At 42.2% G+C, this 19,369-nt stretch overlaps 1 protein-coding gene across 1 annotated transcript; it reads right to left on the bottom strand.

Moving 5' to 3' along the window:
* Positions 1-3,491: 3,491 nt before the first annotated feature.
* GPR37 (G protein-coupled receptor 37) lies at positions 3,492-19,109 on the bottom strand. Its single transcript, XM_005286132.4, has 2 exons — positions 16,809-19,109; positions 3,492-4,765 (listed from the first exon to the last, which is right to left on the bottom strand). Exons 1-2 carry the CDS (start codon positions 17,892-17,894, stop codon positions 3,947-3,949), a joined length of 1,905 nt encoding a protein of 634 aa, XP_005286189.2. The 5' UTR covers positions 17,895-19,109; the 3' UTR covers positions 3,492-3,946.
* Positions 19,110-19,369: the final 260 nt, after the last annotated feature.

Here is a 19,369-nt window from a genome sequence, read left to right as displayed (position 1 = left end):
CAATGCCAGGTGCTTCAGAGGGAATTAACAGGGCAATTATCGAGTGATCCCACCCTTACCATCTTGGCTAATAGCCATTGATGGACCTCTCCTCCATGAACTTATCTAGTTCTTTTTTTACCCCAGTTATAGGTTTGGCCTTCACAATATCCCCTGGCAATGAGTTCCATGGGTTGACTGTGCATTGTGTGAAGAAGCACTTCCTTTTGTTTGTTTTAAACCTGCTGACTATTCATTTTACTGGGTGACCCCCGCTTCTTGTGTTATGTAAAGGGATAAATAACACTTCCTTATTCACTTTCTCCAGCCATTCATGATTTTATAGACCTCTATCACAGGGGTGTCAAAATTGACTGACCCTCTGAGCCGCATACAATAATCTTCAGAAGTTCAAGAGCCAGGGCGTGCCTGCGGGGGCTCCGGGCTTTGGCCCCATGGGGACCTCTCCCCACTGGGCAGAAGTCAAGAGACAACACACTGGCCCTGCTCGGTCACATGGTGCTGCTGGGCCCCCTCCCACTGGAGCCGCAAGCTAGGAGCTGTGGCTGTGGAGAGAGGTAGCAGCAAACAGCTTGGAGCTGTAAGGAGAGCCACTGCTTTTGCTGCTGCCTCTCCCAAGGGAGCTAAAGCAGCAGCCCCTCCCTGCAGTTCCCAGCTGTTTGCCCCTGCCTCTCCATGGGGAGCTAGCACCTGGGAGCTGCGGGGGCGGGGGGGCAGTGAGGGTAAGAGAGAGGGCGTGACTCAAGCTGTTGGGGGGTGGGGGGGGTGAACCTTTAAATTGTGCCTCCCTGCCTCAGCAGGCAGGCAGGCACTATTGGTTTTTGTGTTTTTCATGGAGTTATAGGGATGTAAAGGCAGTTTAGTGGAATGGAGGATAAAGACCATGATGTGAAAGTTTCTGTGTCCCCAGAGCAATCCTGTGAGTTATCTCCTTCTTTTGCTCAATTACTATGCAAAACATGCAGAAGTGGATACTTCTAGAAATACTTAGGATAAAAATTCAAGGAAATATTGGTGAGTGAAAACAAGTGAAAAACAAAAGAAGAAAAAAATACCCTAAGAAAATGAAAGCTATTTCTGAAGGGCAATCCTGGAATTAGGATAGGAAAAAATACAGTACCCATTTTTTTTCAGCAAACAAAAGAACTCATTTACCATTTGACACCTACATGCACTAACAAGCCACACTTCCGTCACAATCACTACATTATGACTCTTGAACAATGGAAACCTGTTAATGTGGAACAAGTTCAATCAATTTAGAATTCAAATGAGAATAAAAGGGCCACACCAGTGTCCAACAAATATTTAGGGCCAAGACAGTAGCTGGGAACAACCTTAAACAATGCTCTATTCAGCAACACAAAAAGAAAGATTAAACATTACAATGAAGGCCCTCTGTCTGAAGCCAGTACTCCTGTTCTTCTTTTAGAGGTATCACTGTACGTTTTCAAACCAGTAAGTGGGATTTTAGCCATGCAATTGCTATTGATTTTCAAATCCTACCCATTCATTTGTCTTCTCTTGGCAGTATTTTGATATTTTTTTATTTTACAATATTTCTGGAAGAATTAATGTATAGGTATGGAAATGTGTCAGTGGGGAAGGATAGTTCAGTGGAGTAGCTATATGGGATATATAGCTTTGAACATCTAGAGGGAAAATGGTATTTCCAGGTGCAGTTTATACACTCCCACTGCAGGCTGTGAAGCTAGAGAAATGAAGGCATAACTGTCCTCATCTCCCCTTGGGGAATTGCAGCTTTGTGCTGTACTGCACAGTATTGCACCAAAAATTATATACATTTAATGATAAAAGTTTCCAAGTGATTTTTTTGAACAACTAAACTTTAAATACATAGCATCTCTCTGCATTCTGTGCTCTTGCTCCCAGTCTCTTTTTGAGATATCTCTTAGGGGTACATTTAACCACAGTCTTCACCAAAATGGGCAAGAAACAGAACCAAATTCAGACTGCAAAGTGATAGTTTAGAACAAATGTACAGGGTAAATGTTGACTCTTGCAGCTCAGGAGAAGAAAGACAGCACAAACAAAATGTGGGCATGGGGACATGTAACCAAGCAGCTGTCACCATCACATTAAAGAAGTTTATTTTCATCTTGTCTGCTTAATATTTTCCATAATTTATTTCATGTAATCAAGCACGCTAGCTCCATAAAGTGTATAGAAAGGGAATTGGGAAAGGAAATGTCTACAGAAGGATCTCTTGTCTATAGAAGTGATTGACCACACTACAAAACAGCTGGAGAACTTGGGTCCTGATTCAGCAAGTATTTAAGCATGTGCAATTCTATTGACTATAGATAGGCACACGCTTAAATAGCTTGATGAATCAGGGCCTAATGCAATAATAGTTGTTTAATTTTAACAGATACAAGGAATAGAGTGGACATATACACAGAATAATTACCTTTTCTGTTGAATTTGGTGTATGTTTAAGTGGGAGTAAGGAGGAATTATTTTTTCCCACACCGATATACAAAGTAAATGTATAAAATCTAGCATACTCCACATAAAGGAAAATATATTTCTTTTCAGAAGTCACATCATTTTTGCCAAGACATTTAAAGAGCATGTAGAAGGTGGACTATATTAGGTATACCCACACTTTATTTCAGAGGACAAAAATATGCTCATTTTGTCATTTGAGAAAACAATGGTTTAAATAATAAATTCAATTTCCTAGTTTAACAGGTTTGTAGACAGAAAGAAACAATCAGCCAAACACAACATGGTTCTTAAAAAACGGTTGTGAAGTGTGAGCCTGTAGAGGATTGTGGCCTCTGTGAAAAATACATAATTAATACTCATGATTTGTTTACAGTGTATCCACTTCTAACATTTATGCTGCATATCCCAGAATACTTAGGGCATGTGGGCCTGATCAGACACCCACTGAAATCAACAGGAATATTTCCATCGATTTCAATGGGCTTTGGATCAGGCCTTGTGTGTCTGAAAATGCATTTGTGTTTTAAAAAAAGGAATTCACTCTCCACATCTTCCAGTCCCTCATGTTTATTGTCACCAACCCTATGGCAAAATAATACCCTGGTTCTGCGTTGGACTCTCATGGATGCCTGTGGGAGTTACACGTGCAGATTAGTGTAGAAAAAAGCAAAAAGAAACTCAGCCAATGTAGCCACACACAATACAATTCAAGGTGAAAGCAAATCTTACTTCTCAAATAGACCAAAGTAACTTAGGCACTGTATAACTACAAGTTAAAAAGGAAATTTTAAATGTAGCACATTGAACCTTCATAATGCACATTTAAAAACCACTCATGTAAAGCCAATTCCATTATAAGCATCTTCTTTAAACATGGTAACTACGATTTCCAAGGGTAAGTACATGAATGGTAAATTAAATATGGTCAATTTAAATTACTCTGTGTAAAGCAAAGATTTTTATCCTTATTAAGGCAATTTAATAATATTTAAATAGTTAAATACAGATTGACAATGACATTAAAGAATAAAATCTCATTTATTATTATACTACCTTGTAAATTGTCCAAACTCCAAATATTCTCACAATATTGTACAGTAAATTGGATTAAAACTAGCTTCAAATACTTTCCACCACATCTTTTACATTAAACATCCTGCAAAAAACCACATTTATGTAATCAATTTACAGTGATTATAAAAAAAATTAGCAAGAAATTAAATAAAGTAGGTCGACGTGGTTCCCCCCCCCACACCTCAAACAATAAAATACTAGCACCATCCCAAATAAAAGGTTGGCTCTCTCATTTTAATAACTAAACAGAAATTATTTTCCAAAGCACAACTGTTAATATGCAAATCGGTTTACTGGGTAGTTCTTATAAGCAACATTTTTTTCCTTGCATTTTGTTCCAACAAGAAAAATATTAAGTTAAAAAAAATTAGGGGTACTGCAAATAAAGCCATAGAGTCAATTAGCAGTGAGTCCCAACTGAAGCAAAGGTGGACATTTCACGACGGATGGTACTGAAAGGGGAGAGTTCAAGCTCTGTGGTGTACTCATTGTCATTGTCATCGCTTGTTACCGTTGACGACTTCTGGATGCATTCATCACAGCAACAACAACAACATTCCATAAAGGCCCGACTGAATGGTTTGCAAAGACAGAAAAGGAGGACTGGGGTCACACAGGACTTAAAGAACAAAAGAAACTGGCTAATAAGGTGGAGGAGATCCATAGTCTGCCGAGAGACTCCTGTGGACATGTAGGCAGTCACAATGTTGCAGATGTTTTCAGGAATGATGCAAAACCCATACAAAATGGTCAAAGCCACCACAGTGCAGTTCATCTGACTTTCCAGCTGAATTTGTCGCTTGTTCCCTCGTGTGCAAGCCTTTTCTGCTCGTCTGATTTTCCTGGCTGTTACCAGAGAACAGGTAATAGTGAAAAGAGTAGGCAAACAAAAGTAGCAGCCAAAATACCACCAGAGTCTTGCACCATCATATGTGAGAGCTAATACATAAATGGTGTCAGGTAATTCAGTAGAGATCTTTACCACACACCGTTCCCCAGGTGGGCTGCCACTAAATGCAGAGTCTTCCTTTGTCAACTGGCGTAGAACGACCTCTGGAAGTGCCAACAACAGAGCACCAACCCATATAACAGCCAGTTTGGCAGTTGTTGAAGTACAGTTTTCAATCATCTCATAATACATCTGTACGTTAGTGGCAGCACGAAATCGGTCTATACAGAGGGCACATAGTGTGAACGTAGTGACTCCAAGAGAAGCTACCTGTATGGGAGAAAAGTGAACACATTTTTAATATGGACACTGTCTGAAATATATTTAAAAAATATAGGAGATGACTACAGACTAGATCCCAAGCTGTTAACATTGTATACAGCTTGTATACAGCACTGTCACAATAAAATTCACTAGTAAAATGTCTGTTTATTTGAATATTTTCCATTTAAAAATCCTCCTTCCTCATATATCAGCTGAAGTTAGTTGCAATTCACATCATTCCAAGTCATATAAAATGACTGTTATTTAAAAATACCAGGACTATTAAAATGCAAGAGCCATAATGTAATTTACTATGCTATGTTTACCTTTAAAGACATTCTGTCCGTGAATTTACAGTGCTGTAGTAAAAGGGCCAGCTTTTCAAGGGTATTTAGGTCCCCAAAGATGCAGCTAGATGTTTAGAGGGATTTTCAAAAGCACATCTAACTCCTTTGAAATCAATGAGATTTAGGCACCTAATCTGCTTTGGCGCATCTGACACATCTTGCTGGGGGTGGGAGTCACAAGGGGGTGGGAGTCACCCCTCTTCTCAGTCTTTCCTACTGATGAGTTTAGGCAGCCCCCCACTCAGTACACTGGCTTCTGTTAATCCCTTTTATAGGCACCCAATGCACTTTAGGTGGGAGCCTGGATGCCTAATTTGGGGTTGTAAATTCCACTTGGTGGCAGGGCAGAGGCGCTGACTTTCCTCTTTCCCCGGGGGTGCTCAACCCCTGCTCCACCACAGGCCCTTCCCCCACTCCACCCCTTTCCCAAAGGCCCCACCTCTGCTGATCGCAGCGGGTGGGAGGCGCTGGGAGGGAGGGGGAGGGGCTGAGCAGTTGGGCTGTCAGTGGGTGATGAGCACACACTATTTTTTTCCCGTGGGTGCTCCAGCCCCAGAGCCAGTGCCTATACAGCAAGGCATGTAAAATTTAGGCACTGCAACGCTCAGTCTAAATCCCACCCTAGATGCTTAGCTACATATTTTGGCATGTAAATACCTTTGAAAATCTGTCCCAAAGAGATTTAGGATGAAATCCTGACCCTGCTGAAATATATGGCAAAACTCTCATTGATTTAAGTGGAGCCAGGATCTAACCCTTTATTTTGAATATTACAATTAGATCACAGGAAAATGTTGGCTGAATATCATGTCCTAGTAGCAGGGGCTATTGCACTCTAGGATACAGGCCAAGAGTAGGGTGACCAGACAGCAGCTGTGAAAAAACAGGACAGGAGGTGGGGGACAATAGGCACCTATACAAGAAAAAGTCCCAAAAAACGGGACTGTCCCTGTAAAAACGGGACATCTGGTCACCCTAGCCAAGAGGAGTGGTGGATGCCCCATTGTTCAAGCAATTTAAAACTGGACTAGACAAAGCTTTCAATAATACACTGTGAGGAACAATGTTGCATTAACAGAGCAACGGACAGGATGACCCATCACATCTTGTCTAGCTCTAATATCTGTCATTCCATGTGTAAGTAGGGATCTTGTACTGTCACAAAAGATAACTCCCTATCATTTTATATTGTTTATATTTCAGTTCCTAAAGACAAATTTGTGAGAAGACCATATACATTTTTAGCCCAATCCAGCTTCCAATAAATTCAACTTCAATTCAAATTCAAAAGCAAAACTGTTTACTTCAATCGGAGAAAGATTACATCCTTCAATTTTGTTGTGGTGCACTCTAGCTCGTTTACTCTCATAGTTTTATAGATTTCTGCTGTGCCTAAAATGTCCTGGTGCGAAAGAGCAGTGAAAGTATGTTAATAGGAATTGCTAAATGATTTTCCTGTTCATTTAGAAGAATGCTTACTTGTATAATAGATTAGCCATGTCTCTTATTAACTGGTAAAATTTATGGAGATATTGGGCAGCTGACTGTAATTTTTGCTTACTCAAATTCAATGTTCAGTGAGATAATTAAGATTCTATAATGGTGCATTTCAAAATACATTCTGATTTCCATCATAATTTTGAAATATTCGTGTTTATATACATCCCATAAAAAGTTCTGCAAAGATAGATAGTGCAATTATACACAATTATATAAATGTATCATTCATGTTGGCCTCGAGCATTTAATGGCCATATCTGATTGCTAAAATTCAATATCACTGCAAAATATTAGACCCTTGGGATTAAAACTGTTAGGCACTGGCTTAGTTAGGCAGCTTCCTGAGAGAGGGAATGAGTAAGATGCAATCTCTTATTAATTAACCTGCAATGGGAGGAATAATTAATGACAACAAAGCAGCACGGTAAACATTTTTAATCGGTGAAGCTATTAATTTTGAGAATTAAACTGTCTGATAAGGCTCAAAGAAAATCTTGGTAATACTTCAAAAAACAAAAATAACTAAAGAGAAATTAGAATAACAGGAAAATCTTTAATAAGCATTAAAAAGTAGCAATGATTAAATGAGCTAATAAGAATTTTCATACATCAGGGCTGAGATGTCACAGTGGCAAATTTACAATTTCTGATTTTTGTCCATGAGACATTTAAATATTTTGTGTATTCTTGACATCAACATCTTTAACCACCTTATCTTCCTACACGAATACCAAATGGATCAACACACAGCTCTTAGCCTCTTGCTAAGAGTCTCTACATATGCAGAGAAGGGAATTCTCCTGAGTCTTAAAATGGTGAGGGAACTGCAAAAATCAGTACAGGAAAAGAAACATGCCTTTTTTTAAGTAAACTTTTTCCCTCTTTTTTAATGCTATTCTAATTGAGTAGCATAAGCATCTCTCTTTAGTGGTTTCAGAGTCCCATTATAGATTATATCATGTTTTGCCATGGCTAAAACATTAGATGCTGCAGTTAGAACTGGACTAACAAAAGAAGGCATGTCTACCATGAACAAACATAACCTACGGGGTTCCTGTCATATTAACTGACTGACGACTTAGAGGTTTAAGACAGTGAAACAGGGCAAGAGGAAACAATTAGGAACAGGAGAAGTCAGCTTTCAAAATGCAATTGTTGGTTTACTGATGAAACATGCTAAATAATGCTAGCATGTGTCTGGCTCATGCAGTGGTTTCCTATTTTGCACACATTAATCAATTTAATGATTCTATGGAAAAAATGGTGAAAAAGCAAAATGCAATGGAACACTCTAATCTAAATCCTTTCCAGCTCATCCAGAATAGATATGAATAGGGATTCACTCTAACTGCCTTGTTTCAAGGCACTGGCACAATTCTGGGGTCTGATTGTCCCCCCTGCAGGATCTGAGTAATGCCCACTGAGATCAATGGGTGTTGATCACAGCCTGTGCGAGGGGGGAGAATATGGCCCCAGGGCATTCAATCTACTTTGCTATAAACAGTTTTACTTTAAGGGTGTGCCTCTATATTAACAAACTGCATGTTAATCTTCAAAAATATGTCACAGTAGTGATACGAATGAGTTAAACTGACAAAACAGGGGAGACATGGATAGCTATGAGCTATGAGCCAGTCGCGCTCAACCTATTTACCATTGTGGGCCTCATATGCAGTTCTCTATGTGTTATGTGGATCACATCCACACAATATATATACTACCAGTATGGCTCTGAGGATGTCACATGGATTGCAGCTATGTGCTGATTGGGCCACAAGTGGACCGCAGACTGAAAACCACTGCTATGAACAAAGCTCTATCTTTAACCCATGGCATTATGCCTAGATAATTACAGAACTCAGATAACTCACTGTAAACAGAACTCCAATCAAGAAGTACAACAGAGTGGGTAAGGACTCAGGTACAGATCCTCAAATGGTATAAATCTGTGTTGCTCCATTGGCTTTGATGGAGCTACACTGATTTACTCCAGCTGAGAATCTGGCCCAGTGTTTCAGTCTTTACTCCAAAAACCTGATTACATTGACAGGTTTCAGAGTGATAGCCGTGTTAGTCTGTATCACCAAAAAGAACGAGGAGTACTTGTGGCACCTTAGAGACTGTGTTATACAAGTTTAAAACTGGAGCACCACAGTAGTGAATCAGGCCCACTATGCCTTTGATTTTATACAATTAATTTACACTTTTGAGTTAGCCAGACTTTCCTCACTTAATTTTCTGATTTAGTTCCATGTAGATCTCGCACATCGCAGAACTTTTCCTTCAATCCTTAGATGTTCATGAAGACATCAGCAGGCAAGGCTCGTGTTTCTCTTATTAGATCAGAACTGAAAGTTCCACATTTCCAATTACGTGAAAACAAATTTGATCTGCTAAGAGGAAAATAAATTCCCCCAACTGTCTTGTCCAGTAAAACCTTAATTAGGGAAGAGGAGAAAATGACAGATTTCCCTCCTTCTCACCAACAAAACACACCCAGAAAATACTTTGCCATTAAAAATATCCCTTTGAAAGATTTTCATGTTGTTCGTTTAAAAATATTTACAAGATATTGCCCACACACTTAAGATGTACATTAAAACAGGATTTTATTGGGCACCAGGGCTGTCCTTCAGAGTTGGCATAGCCCTTGGATCATTAACTTCCTGGCCCTTAGTCAATCTTTGAATCATTAAACAGTGACACTAAATTCATGAAAACATTCACTGGAGGAGTAAGCCAGTTTATTGCATCAGTTCTCATCCCCTGCCCTTCTATCCTAGTCTACCAGTCCCCATTCATTCACTTCAGCAGTTAACTGAATGTTCTAAAGCTTTCATCAGTTGGTCCAACTTCTTCTATTTCTGGCCACTTTCCCACAGTGTTCAGTCCTTGCCTGCAGAACTTTAGACGTGGATCCTCCAGTTGATCAAGGGAGAGACGCAAATTAAATGAGTGGGGAAAGGCAACAGAAATAAGACTGGCAGAGAGAGGATTAAGAATTGTTGAACAAAACAAAAATGTAAATTAGGTCATGACATCCCGACCTGGAGGGCATGACCTTTCTTTATGGCTAGAGCCCCACCAAACTCATAGAATCATAGAATAGAATATCAGGGTTGGAAGGGACCTCAGGAGGTCATCTAGTCCAACCCCTGCTCAAAGCAGGACCAATCCCCAACTAAATCATCCCAGCCAGGGCTTTGTCAAGCCTGACCTTAAAAACCTCTAAGGAAGAAGATTCCACCACTTCCCTAGGTAACCCATTCCAGTGCTTCACCACCCTCCTAGTGAAAAAGTTTTTCCTAATATCCAATCTAAACCTCCCTCACTGGAACTTGAGACCATTACTCCTTGTTCTGTCATCTGCTACCAGTGAGAACAGTCTAGGTCCATCCTCTTTCAAACCCCCTTTCAGGTAGTTGAAAGCAGCTATCAAATCCCCCCTCGTTCTTCTCTTCTGCAGAATAAATAATCCCAGTTCCCTCAGCCTCTCCTCATAAATCATGTGCTCCAGCCCCCTAATCATTTTTGTTGCCCTCCACTGGACTCTTTCCAATTTTTCCACATCCTTTTTGTAGTGTGGGGCGCAAAACTGGACGCAGTACTCCAGATGAGGCCTCACCAATGCCAAATAGAGGGGAATGATCTCGTCCCTCAATCTGCTGGCAATGCTCCTACTTATACAGCCCGAAATGCCGTTTGCCTTCTTGTCAACAAGGGCACACTGTTGACTCATATCCAGCTTCTCGTCCACTGTAACCCCGAGGTCCTTTTCTGCAGAACTGCTGTCTAGCCATTCAGTCCCTAGTCTGTAGCAGTGCATGGGATTCTTCCATCCTAAATGCAAGACTCTGCACTTGTCCTTGTTGAACCTCATCAGATTTCTTTTGGCCCAATCCTCTAATTTGTCTAGGTCCCTCTGTATCCTATCCCTACCCTCCAGCGTATCTACCTCTCCCCACAACTTAGTGTCATCTGCGAACTTGCTGAGGGGGCAATCCATCACATCCTCCAGATCATTAATGAAGACGTTGAACGAAACGGGCCCCTGGACCTACCCTTGGGGCACTCCGCTTGATACCGGCTGCCAATTAGACACGGAGCCACTGATCACTACCCATTGAGCCTGATGAGAAAGTTGGCTTTCTATCCACCTTCTAGTCCATTCATCCAGCCCATACTTCTTTAACTTTCATGGCCGTGAAAAATGCGTCACGGACCGTGAAATCTGATCTCCACTGTGAAATCTGGTCTTGTGTACTTTTACCCTATACAATACAGATTTCACAGGGGAAACAAGCATTTCTCAAACTGGGGGTCCCGACCCAAAAGAGGGTTATGGAGGGGTTTGCCTGGTTATGGTATTGCCACCCTTACTTCTGCACTTCCTTCAGAGCTGGGTGGCCGGAGAGTGGTGGCTGCGGGCCTAGGACTCAGCTCTGAAGGCAGCAGCACAGAAGTAAGGGTCGCAATACCATACCATGCCATCCTTACTTCTGCACTGCTTCTGGTGATGGCACTGCCATCAGAGCTGGGCTCCCGGCCAGCAACTGCTGCTCTCTGGCTGCCCAACTCTGAAAGCAGTGCCACGCCAGCAGAAGCATAGAAGTAATTGTGGCAATACTACAACCCCTCTACAATAACCTTGTGACCCCCCCAACTGCCCTTTTTGTGTAAGGACCCTACAGTTACAACACTGAAATTTCAGATTCAAATATCTGAAATCATGAAATTTTTAAAATCCTATGACCGTGAAATTGATGAATATGCACCGTGAATTTGGTAGGGCCCTATTTATGGCTACATGGGAAGGGGATCTGGAAATATTCCTGTTGTAACATGGGGTCACTATACAAAATACTGAGAACCACTGGATGAACTGATTCTGAACCCAGAATGAGACCCCAATAGTCCCTACCTGCACACTCCTGTTATATCCATAAAGAAACTATAAAAGTTTTTTTCTGAGACTTGATAGTCTATTCTCTTATTTTGACTGTTCTATATGCACACCAACTCTGCATTCTTAGGGTATTTTTAATGCAACATCCTGTGGTGGCTCCTAAATCCTTATCATTTTTGCCTTTAATAAACAAATACAATCAGCTCAGTATCTGCAATATGTTCTTGTACTTCCTTATACTCTAAATAATGCAAAGTATTAAGTTATCTTTTTATTATTTAATGTTTATGTTGAATGAAGGGGGGAAATTATAGCTGTTACAATAAAACAACAAAAATAGAGAAATAATATAAATCCTTATTCCTCCTATGATAAAATGATACTTAACATTTGTTCACTGCTCTGTTTTTAGATGTGCTACATACAGTGATGCTACTTTGCCTATTACTCTAGTCCAAAATGAAATATTTCCATGCCTAGAGTTGACTAGAAACATAATACTCATCTGCTATTAGTAATCAGCATTGTATACTGGAGGAAGAGGCATATCAAGTTCAGGATCACAAAAGCCCTGTGGTAATCATGAACGTTGGTATCATGGAAATGTTCTGCAGATGTATATAATGTGGCTGCTCCTCTGTGGTAGTAGCACAGAGCACTTATCATGGTGCTACTTGGCACACTGCTCTGTATTTGTTACCCTTTCATATGTCCTGGTGGTGCTAGTATTCTGTGCTGATTTCAGGTGGCTGTTCTTGAATTCTGCTGGAGGGGATAGTTAACCCTAGTGTCATGACCCTGGAACTAGACATTACTGCACCAACTAGACATCAAGAACAGTGAGGAACATGATGCTTTTTCAGACTAAATGGTTTTTATTGTTGTTTCTTTAAAAAAAACAAACCCACAATCATTATTTTTGTTAATTTGTAATAGATTTAATTTTTAGTTCCCTTTCTTCTTTGAAATCTACCAATAAACATAAGTAAACAAAACTTACACTTTTAATAAAGGAAACAGCAATTTTCTTAAGTGAGGCTCAAACTCTTCACCATTCTAGATGAGGTGTTCATGACCTGATTCTTAGCACTAGCACCATGATACTATTGTTAAACCTACCCATTCATACTTAACAGGAACACCCTGTCACACAAGCACTCAGTATCTGTGAGAGACGACAGCCCAATGCCAAGACAACATTCAGTGGTGCCTGTGATAAAGCTGCCTTTTTCTTTCCACAACTGAATGACAAATATTGCTGACCCAATTTTAAACCCAGTCTGACACAAATTCATGTCCATGCTGAAATATGCATACAACGTTAATGCCAAAAGCAAATTTTTATAAACCATTTATAAACCCCCTGAAGACAGAGGTTTGTAGAGGAAAGAAACACTGACAGAACACCAAATACAGCAATGCTAGTGGCTGATGTCATCATGCAGCTATAAAATAAAAGTGTACCAATTTATTAAAAACGTCTTTTAAAATTAGTATTATTTGTTAAATGCAGAAGATGCTATGCCTTGTACCAGTCCTTGCCCTGGAAAGCTCAAAATATTTAATGTATTTGTTTTATTAATGCCAAATGTATCAAACAGGGCTGTATCAACAGCCTTGGCACAGGCACAGAATGGCCAACTTTCCCATAAATGTGCCTCAATTTTGCCATAACAGGACCAACTCTGGGGTAGAGAGAGAGTAGTCAATTTTCCAGGCTAACTCAATCCTTACACTTGCCACTAAGAATGATAAGTGTGTGGTGGCTTTAGTGAGCTGGAAGTTGCCTGCCAGAAACTGGACTGATGCCACTAACACATTGTATACAGATCAATGAACGAGGCATCAGAAGACATTGACTTTTATTCACTACCAACCTGAGCTGGATTCAAATCAGCACCTGAAGGGTGATATGTTCTACACCCCTTTCCCAATCCCTGAGCAATTAAATCCCTCAAAAGGTACCCTTTTTCACTAAAGAATGTTATATCTATTTTCAACCTATTCTAACCTCTAAAAGCAGGACAGACACATACAACTAGAGAGAGGTTCCATTTAAAGTCTGGAAGTTGGGGGCAGTTTCTAATCATGGTCACCTTAAACAAGTAACTGTGGCCTTACACAAGTTACTTAACTTGTCTGCTTCCAATTTCCAAACTATAAAATTCCCACTTCACAGCAGGCTTCTGGGTTCCATTTAGTTAATGTTTGTGAAACACTTTGAAGAAGAAAAGTGCTAGTATCATTAATATTGCCGGTCACCATACTTCTTTCTATTAAAGCCTAATTAGGATATGAAAACCATGGAGTGCATAATGATGCTCCATTGCACAAAGGGGAATGGATACACCATCTTTTAGCATTCCTGAGTTTTTTTCTAATTCTTCTCTTATAGCGGTGAGGTTCACCCAAACAAGATGAGGCTGAGGGTCTCAATGCCCAGAGGGGGAACCCTCATACCTTCTGGCTCTGACCTGAGTGCTGCTCCTAAAAATCCCTTTTAGAGAGTAATATCAAGGAAAGTGGATGGGAAAACAACGTATATTACTCAAACCAAAATTTTCATGTAAATAAAAAGTGGCAAGATTTTCAGAGGTGCTGAACACAAGGTTAAAAAGCAGCATGCAGAGTTCATGGCACTCCTAGCTTCTGCACCCTCCCAAGCTATGATCCTCAGGGGCTCTCTCCCCTCTCATTAGACATGTGTAAGGGACTTTGGACCCTTTATTAATCAGTTTATTTCTCCAGAAGGTGTTCAATATTCTTTTCATTATTTCCAGTTATGTAGTTAAAAAACAGCTACAGATGACCCAAATGTGGCAGATTTACGGGGCAGAAATGCATGCTTACGGTTTGCCGCAACAGATCTTTATTAAATGTGGAAAGTCCACTTTAAATTAGATGCTATTAAGAGGGCCAACCTTTCAGACATAATGCTGGAAGCTCAGACAGAAAAAAAAAATCTTTAAATAAATCTATTTTCACAGAAGTGTACATAATTTTATAATTGCTTGTATGTGCTTGTAAAAAATTTTCTGCACAATTAACATCCATTAAGCAGCACTAATAGATAGCAATTAGGCATAAATTGCTAAACTAAGACTATTCAATATAGTTCATTGCGTTAGTTAAGACTTTTAAATACAGTACAAAGCAAGCTTGAGTCACCTTACAGTTACATAACTTGCTCTGGCTAATCAGACATTCTCAACTGAGCAACTTGTTCTATGCACCTTTGAAACTACAGGTGGGTTCAAAAGCACATATGTGACATAGGAACACACATCCTAAGTCATTGAATTAATTGTTTAAATGTGTATAAAACTAGATGCTGCTTATGGAATTCTGGAAAATTATATTATCTCTTACCTACTTAAAACAGTCACATTTACATCAAAACAGACTGTTTCTTGTAACTTTCTCTAGTTTATAAAGTATTCAGATCTTTTGCAAGTCCAAACTTTTGATAATATAAGCAATTACATTTTCAAGAATGATGTGGCTATACTGTGCAATTGTCAGATAATACTGGACATAAAAGCCATTTTAAATCACTGACACGTAACAGGAATCAGCATTACAATGATAACAAAAAATATTTCCTATTTTGTCTGAAAATGCAGCATAGGAAAATTAGGATGTGTGAAATAACACTATAGGAAAGTCTTGGAATATTTTAAATATAATAGATATTAATTTCATTTAAATGGATGCTGCTTATTCATTTAGTGTATTAATTACTGGCAAATGGGACTTTTAAAATCACAAAATTCAATTTTATGGACCACCATTATATTCACTACTAACCATCCATTCTTAACCAAATAAATTTGGTTATTAATAACCAAATTTGTTTAATTTTTCTACTTCATAAATTAGGCTTTTTAATATTTTATTTTGAGTTAATGTACTAAGGAAACTGTTGACCACTGGACTCCACTGACTTAAATTAGATGCATCAAAATGTAGCACACCACCCAGGAACACCAGTAATACACTGTGCCTAATATAAAGAAGTGATGACAGCTATTTTAATGGCTACATGTCTGATTCTAATCCTTAACATATATCACCATTTACTTATATTTTATTCAATGCACCTAAGTGATGTGGAAATTGACACTATAATTATTAATGAAAAAATAGTTTCCTGTGTGCCTAATAAACCATTTAAGGACCAGCTGATCAACAGTTGTTTTTTGCTCACCTACCCCATACCTTTAAGTAAAAAAATAATGTTATACATATAGTGTCAAAGGCACATAGTACAGCTTGCCAGAATTATGGGCTACACACTACCAACAAGCTTCAGTTTTCCGCTTCCAGTAAATAAATAAAGTGGAGAACCTGAACGGTAGCAGGATTCTAGCCAGCTGGCTGAAAGCTTGGTTGGCAGAGTGTCTGAACAGTTGCCAAGAGGTTAGGAATTAAATGGAACCTGGGTCATTTTTTAAGAAAACACAAATAATTGTGGGACTTGGAAATAGAAGGATAAAGTTAACAGTGCACATATCACATTCACGGTTCTTTGACTATAAAGGCACCTCCCTCACCGCAGGATCAGCTTTACAAGAAGAAAGACCTAAACAATTTTTAAAGATACTTTCCCTTCAAGGCCCCAGGAGGTAAAAGAAGTGTAGCTGAATCAGCTTGAGTGAAAGCAATATCTTTTATCAGATTGTATGGCTATGTGAGAAATACCCAACTATTAGCAGATCTGAAAACCTGCCAATATAGTCCTCAGTTTCTTGTGTAATTGTGGGTGGGGCAAATAAATTAATTTTCCATTCTTTAAAAAAAGTTTAGGGAATGGGAGGAAAGTCTTCATTGCAAGCACTTTTGGCAGTAAAATAAGCTGTTCTGGATGTAATGAATGTGCACAACCTCCACACTTAATATAATTTTTAAAAATTGTGGATGGAATAATGACTGGAAAAGAAAATCATCTTTTTGATGTGACATACAGAAGACCGAGTGATCTGACTGTTCCAAACAGGGCATATTGCCTCTACACACCCGGTGGACAATGACTCTATTCAGTAGCTGTCAACATACTCTGCTAGTAATACATAGCAAGTCCAAGTTATGGAAAAAAATATGGACGCACAAACTATACATTTCTTCTCACTTTGCTACCAGAGGCCTCCTCTTTCTGCAGAAATGGTTGCTGTGGATGGGATAAGAATCCTTATGTCTAAAGTTTACCAAAGAGTGTAAGTTTGTAAGGTACTTTTGGAGGAAGGGCGCTGTATAAATGTAAGCTATTATTATTATTATTATTATGAACTGTAATTACCTCAATGTATGGAACGATTTTGCATGAGAAGTCTGCCAGCAGCCACTTTTTGGTGAGCTCCTGAAAGATCACCAGGGGCAGGCAGAAGAAGATGATGAGGAAGTCCCAGAAGGCCAGGTTGGCCAGCAGGGAGTTGGAGATGCTCCTCATGTAGTAGTTGTGGCACACGATGCACATCACGGCCATGTTGCCCATGATCCCGATGCCGAAGATCACCACGGACAGGCACATGACCGCATAGGCCCCGTACGACTCCTCGGTCAGCGGGTAGAAAGGGTTCTTGAGCCGGGCCCGGCGGCTTGTCCCATTGCTGCGGGCTCCTGAGCCCCTCTCTAGCCCATCACGGGAGGAGCCATTCAAAGGCAGCAGCTGAGGGGCATCCTCCTCCTCGCCGTCACCCCTGGCTGGAGGGCTGCCCAAGGAGCTGTTGAAAGGCTTTGCCAGGTTGCTATTCTTAAGGCCCCTGGTTTTCCCTCCCCCTCCGTCCTTGCCCCTGCCCTGCAGCTCGCTGGCTCCTCTCCTGCTCCTGGCAAGCCTCTTGGGGCTGTGCCTTGCATGGCTGCTACCTTCCTCCCCGTGCACAGCAAGCCACTGGAGAGTAGAGTATCCTCCCATCCCCAGAGCTACCGATCGGTCCGTATTCACCTTCCCCTCGCCAGGGTCCTGCCAAGGAGTATCAGGCTGCCCCCTAGGCTCCACGGCAGGAAATCCACTGCTACTGTTCCTCACGCCCAAGCGAAGGGCAGCTTCAGCAGCAACGTCCCTAGTACCGTGCATCGGTGCAGCCTCTTCCGCCGCTGCATGCGGTGCTGTTGCTTTGGATCTGCTGGCAAGCGCTTTCTGCCAGGATCCTCTGGCCCCGTTTCCTAAACCGGTCCGGCGGCTCTCCTCTTTGGGTGAGGGCAGCACTTGCTGCAGCAGCCCAGGGGTCGCATGCTGAGCACCTTCTCTCGCGCGCTCCGCTCTCCCCTCCAGACCCGCTCGTGCCCAGGGTGCCTGGGGGCCAGCCACTTGGGCGAAGGGGGTCAAAGCTCCGAGCAGCTGCAGGACCAAGACGAATGCGAGGGGTGCGCGGTGGGGCTGCATGGCGGTGAGGTGGTGGCACTCGGCGGCTCCCCCTTTATAAACTGCTGCTGCCCAAGCTGGTGGCGTTGGGAGTTAGACTCATGTCACTGCTGCTGACAAACACCCGCACACCGGCTCCAGCGGCACGGGGAAAGCGGGGGTGGGGAGAAGGAGGATGGGTATTAAATCAAGGACACTGTTGATCCCTTTGCACGTTTCAAGTTCGATTCATTTCCGCAGAAAATGTACCGAACGGAAAGAGAGAGACCAGAAAACAAACGAAGGGAAAATAAACTGCACGCCGAGAAGGGATCTTGTCCCCCGCAGCCTGGCGGGACAAACCTTGAGAAGTTGCATTAACGTCTCCGAATTAACGTAGCAAGTGCAAACGCTAGAGGAACCCCCCATCCAGCGCTCCGCCCTGTCTGTGGTAACAGTTGCACCGGGTTGAGCTGCCTATTCACATCCTCTCGATGTTGGCTTTATCCCGGAGGCTTGTCTTTATTGCACGGAAAGATCTCTGCGAAAATACAAGCTCCCTCCCCCCTGCCAGATCATTGCAAACACTAATTCCTCTTCTCCAGCGCCTGGGAGTAAACAGGTTGCTGCACGCAGCCCAGGGTGCTTAAGAGATTTGCAAAACTCTTGCTGGGATTAGCGATCGCATCTGATCAGCGGGGTAACACCGCAAGGTGAAATTAGATCATGAAATTAGCAGCGGCCCAGCGGCTCCTCCTGCCTGTTGCAAGTTCAGAGGGAAGCAGCAGCTGCAGCCCCGGGAGTCCCCCGCTAGTAACGTGTTGATCGGCTGCTTCTCCTTCGCCAGCACGACGGCCGTGAAGAAGGGGCGGCGAGAGCCGCCGGGCCGGTGGGAAGAAGCGAGCTAGCGCGGCGCTGCATGGCCAGAGGGGGAAGGACGAGGAGAAGAGCTGCCTGCGAGCGCTGGCTCAGCTACCGCTGCCTGGATCTGGGTGGCTCCTCTCCTCCCTCCCTCCGGGGCGAGCTGTTAGGAGACGGCTGACGCCTCACTGAACTCTCCTGCCGCCTGCGCTCCCCTTTGTAGCGGCTTCCACTTGGGGGGAGGGACGGGGGCCCGCAGTGCGCAAGCGCCTCTCCAGGGGCCCGGCACAGCGGCTCTTCGCGCGACCTGCTGCCCCAGATGCGAGTCGCGGCAGGAGCCGCAGGCTGGAAGAGCCGAGAGGTGGCTGCGCTGCTCGCTTCCGCGCCTGTGTGCACAGGAGCTGGGTCCTGACCCCCCTTCCCCGGGCAAGACGCTGCTCCCACCCAGCCTAGGTAGACCTGGCTTACTGGGTTAGATCCGTGCAGGAGCTGCCCGGACAGTGCAGGCGCAGACAGCAGCCCCGGGGCTCACTCCCTTGCTGCTGCCCCACACGCCCCACTGCCCCCCCTCGTGTTCCTGGCCTCCTGTAATTCTCCAGTGCCACCCTCCCTGATCCCCACTGCTGCCCACTCTCCATCTGGCTATTGTTGCTGCT

Source organism: Chrysemys picta, chromosome 1 (genome assembly GCF_011386835.1).
Source record: "Chrysemys picta bellii isolate R12L10 chromosome 1, ASM1138683v2, whole genome shotgun sequence".
Classification (NCBI taxonomy): Eukaryota; Metazoa; Chordata; order Testudines; family Emydidae; genus Chrysemys; species Chrysemys picta.
This window is presented reverse-complemented; position numbering and strand designations above follow the sequence as displayed.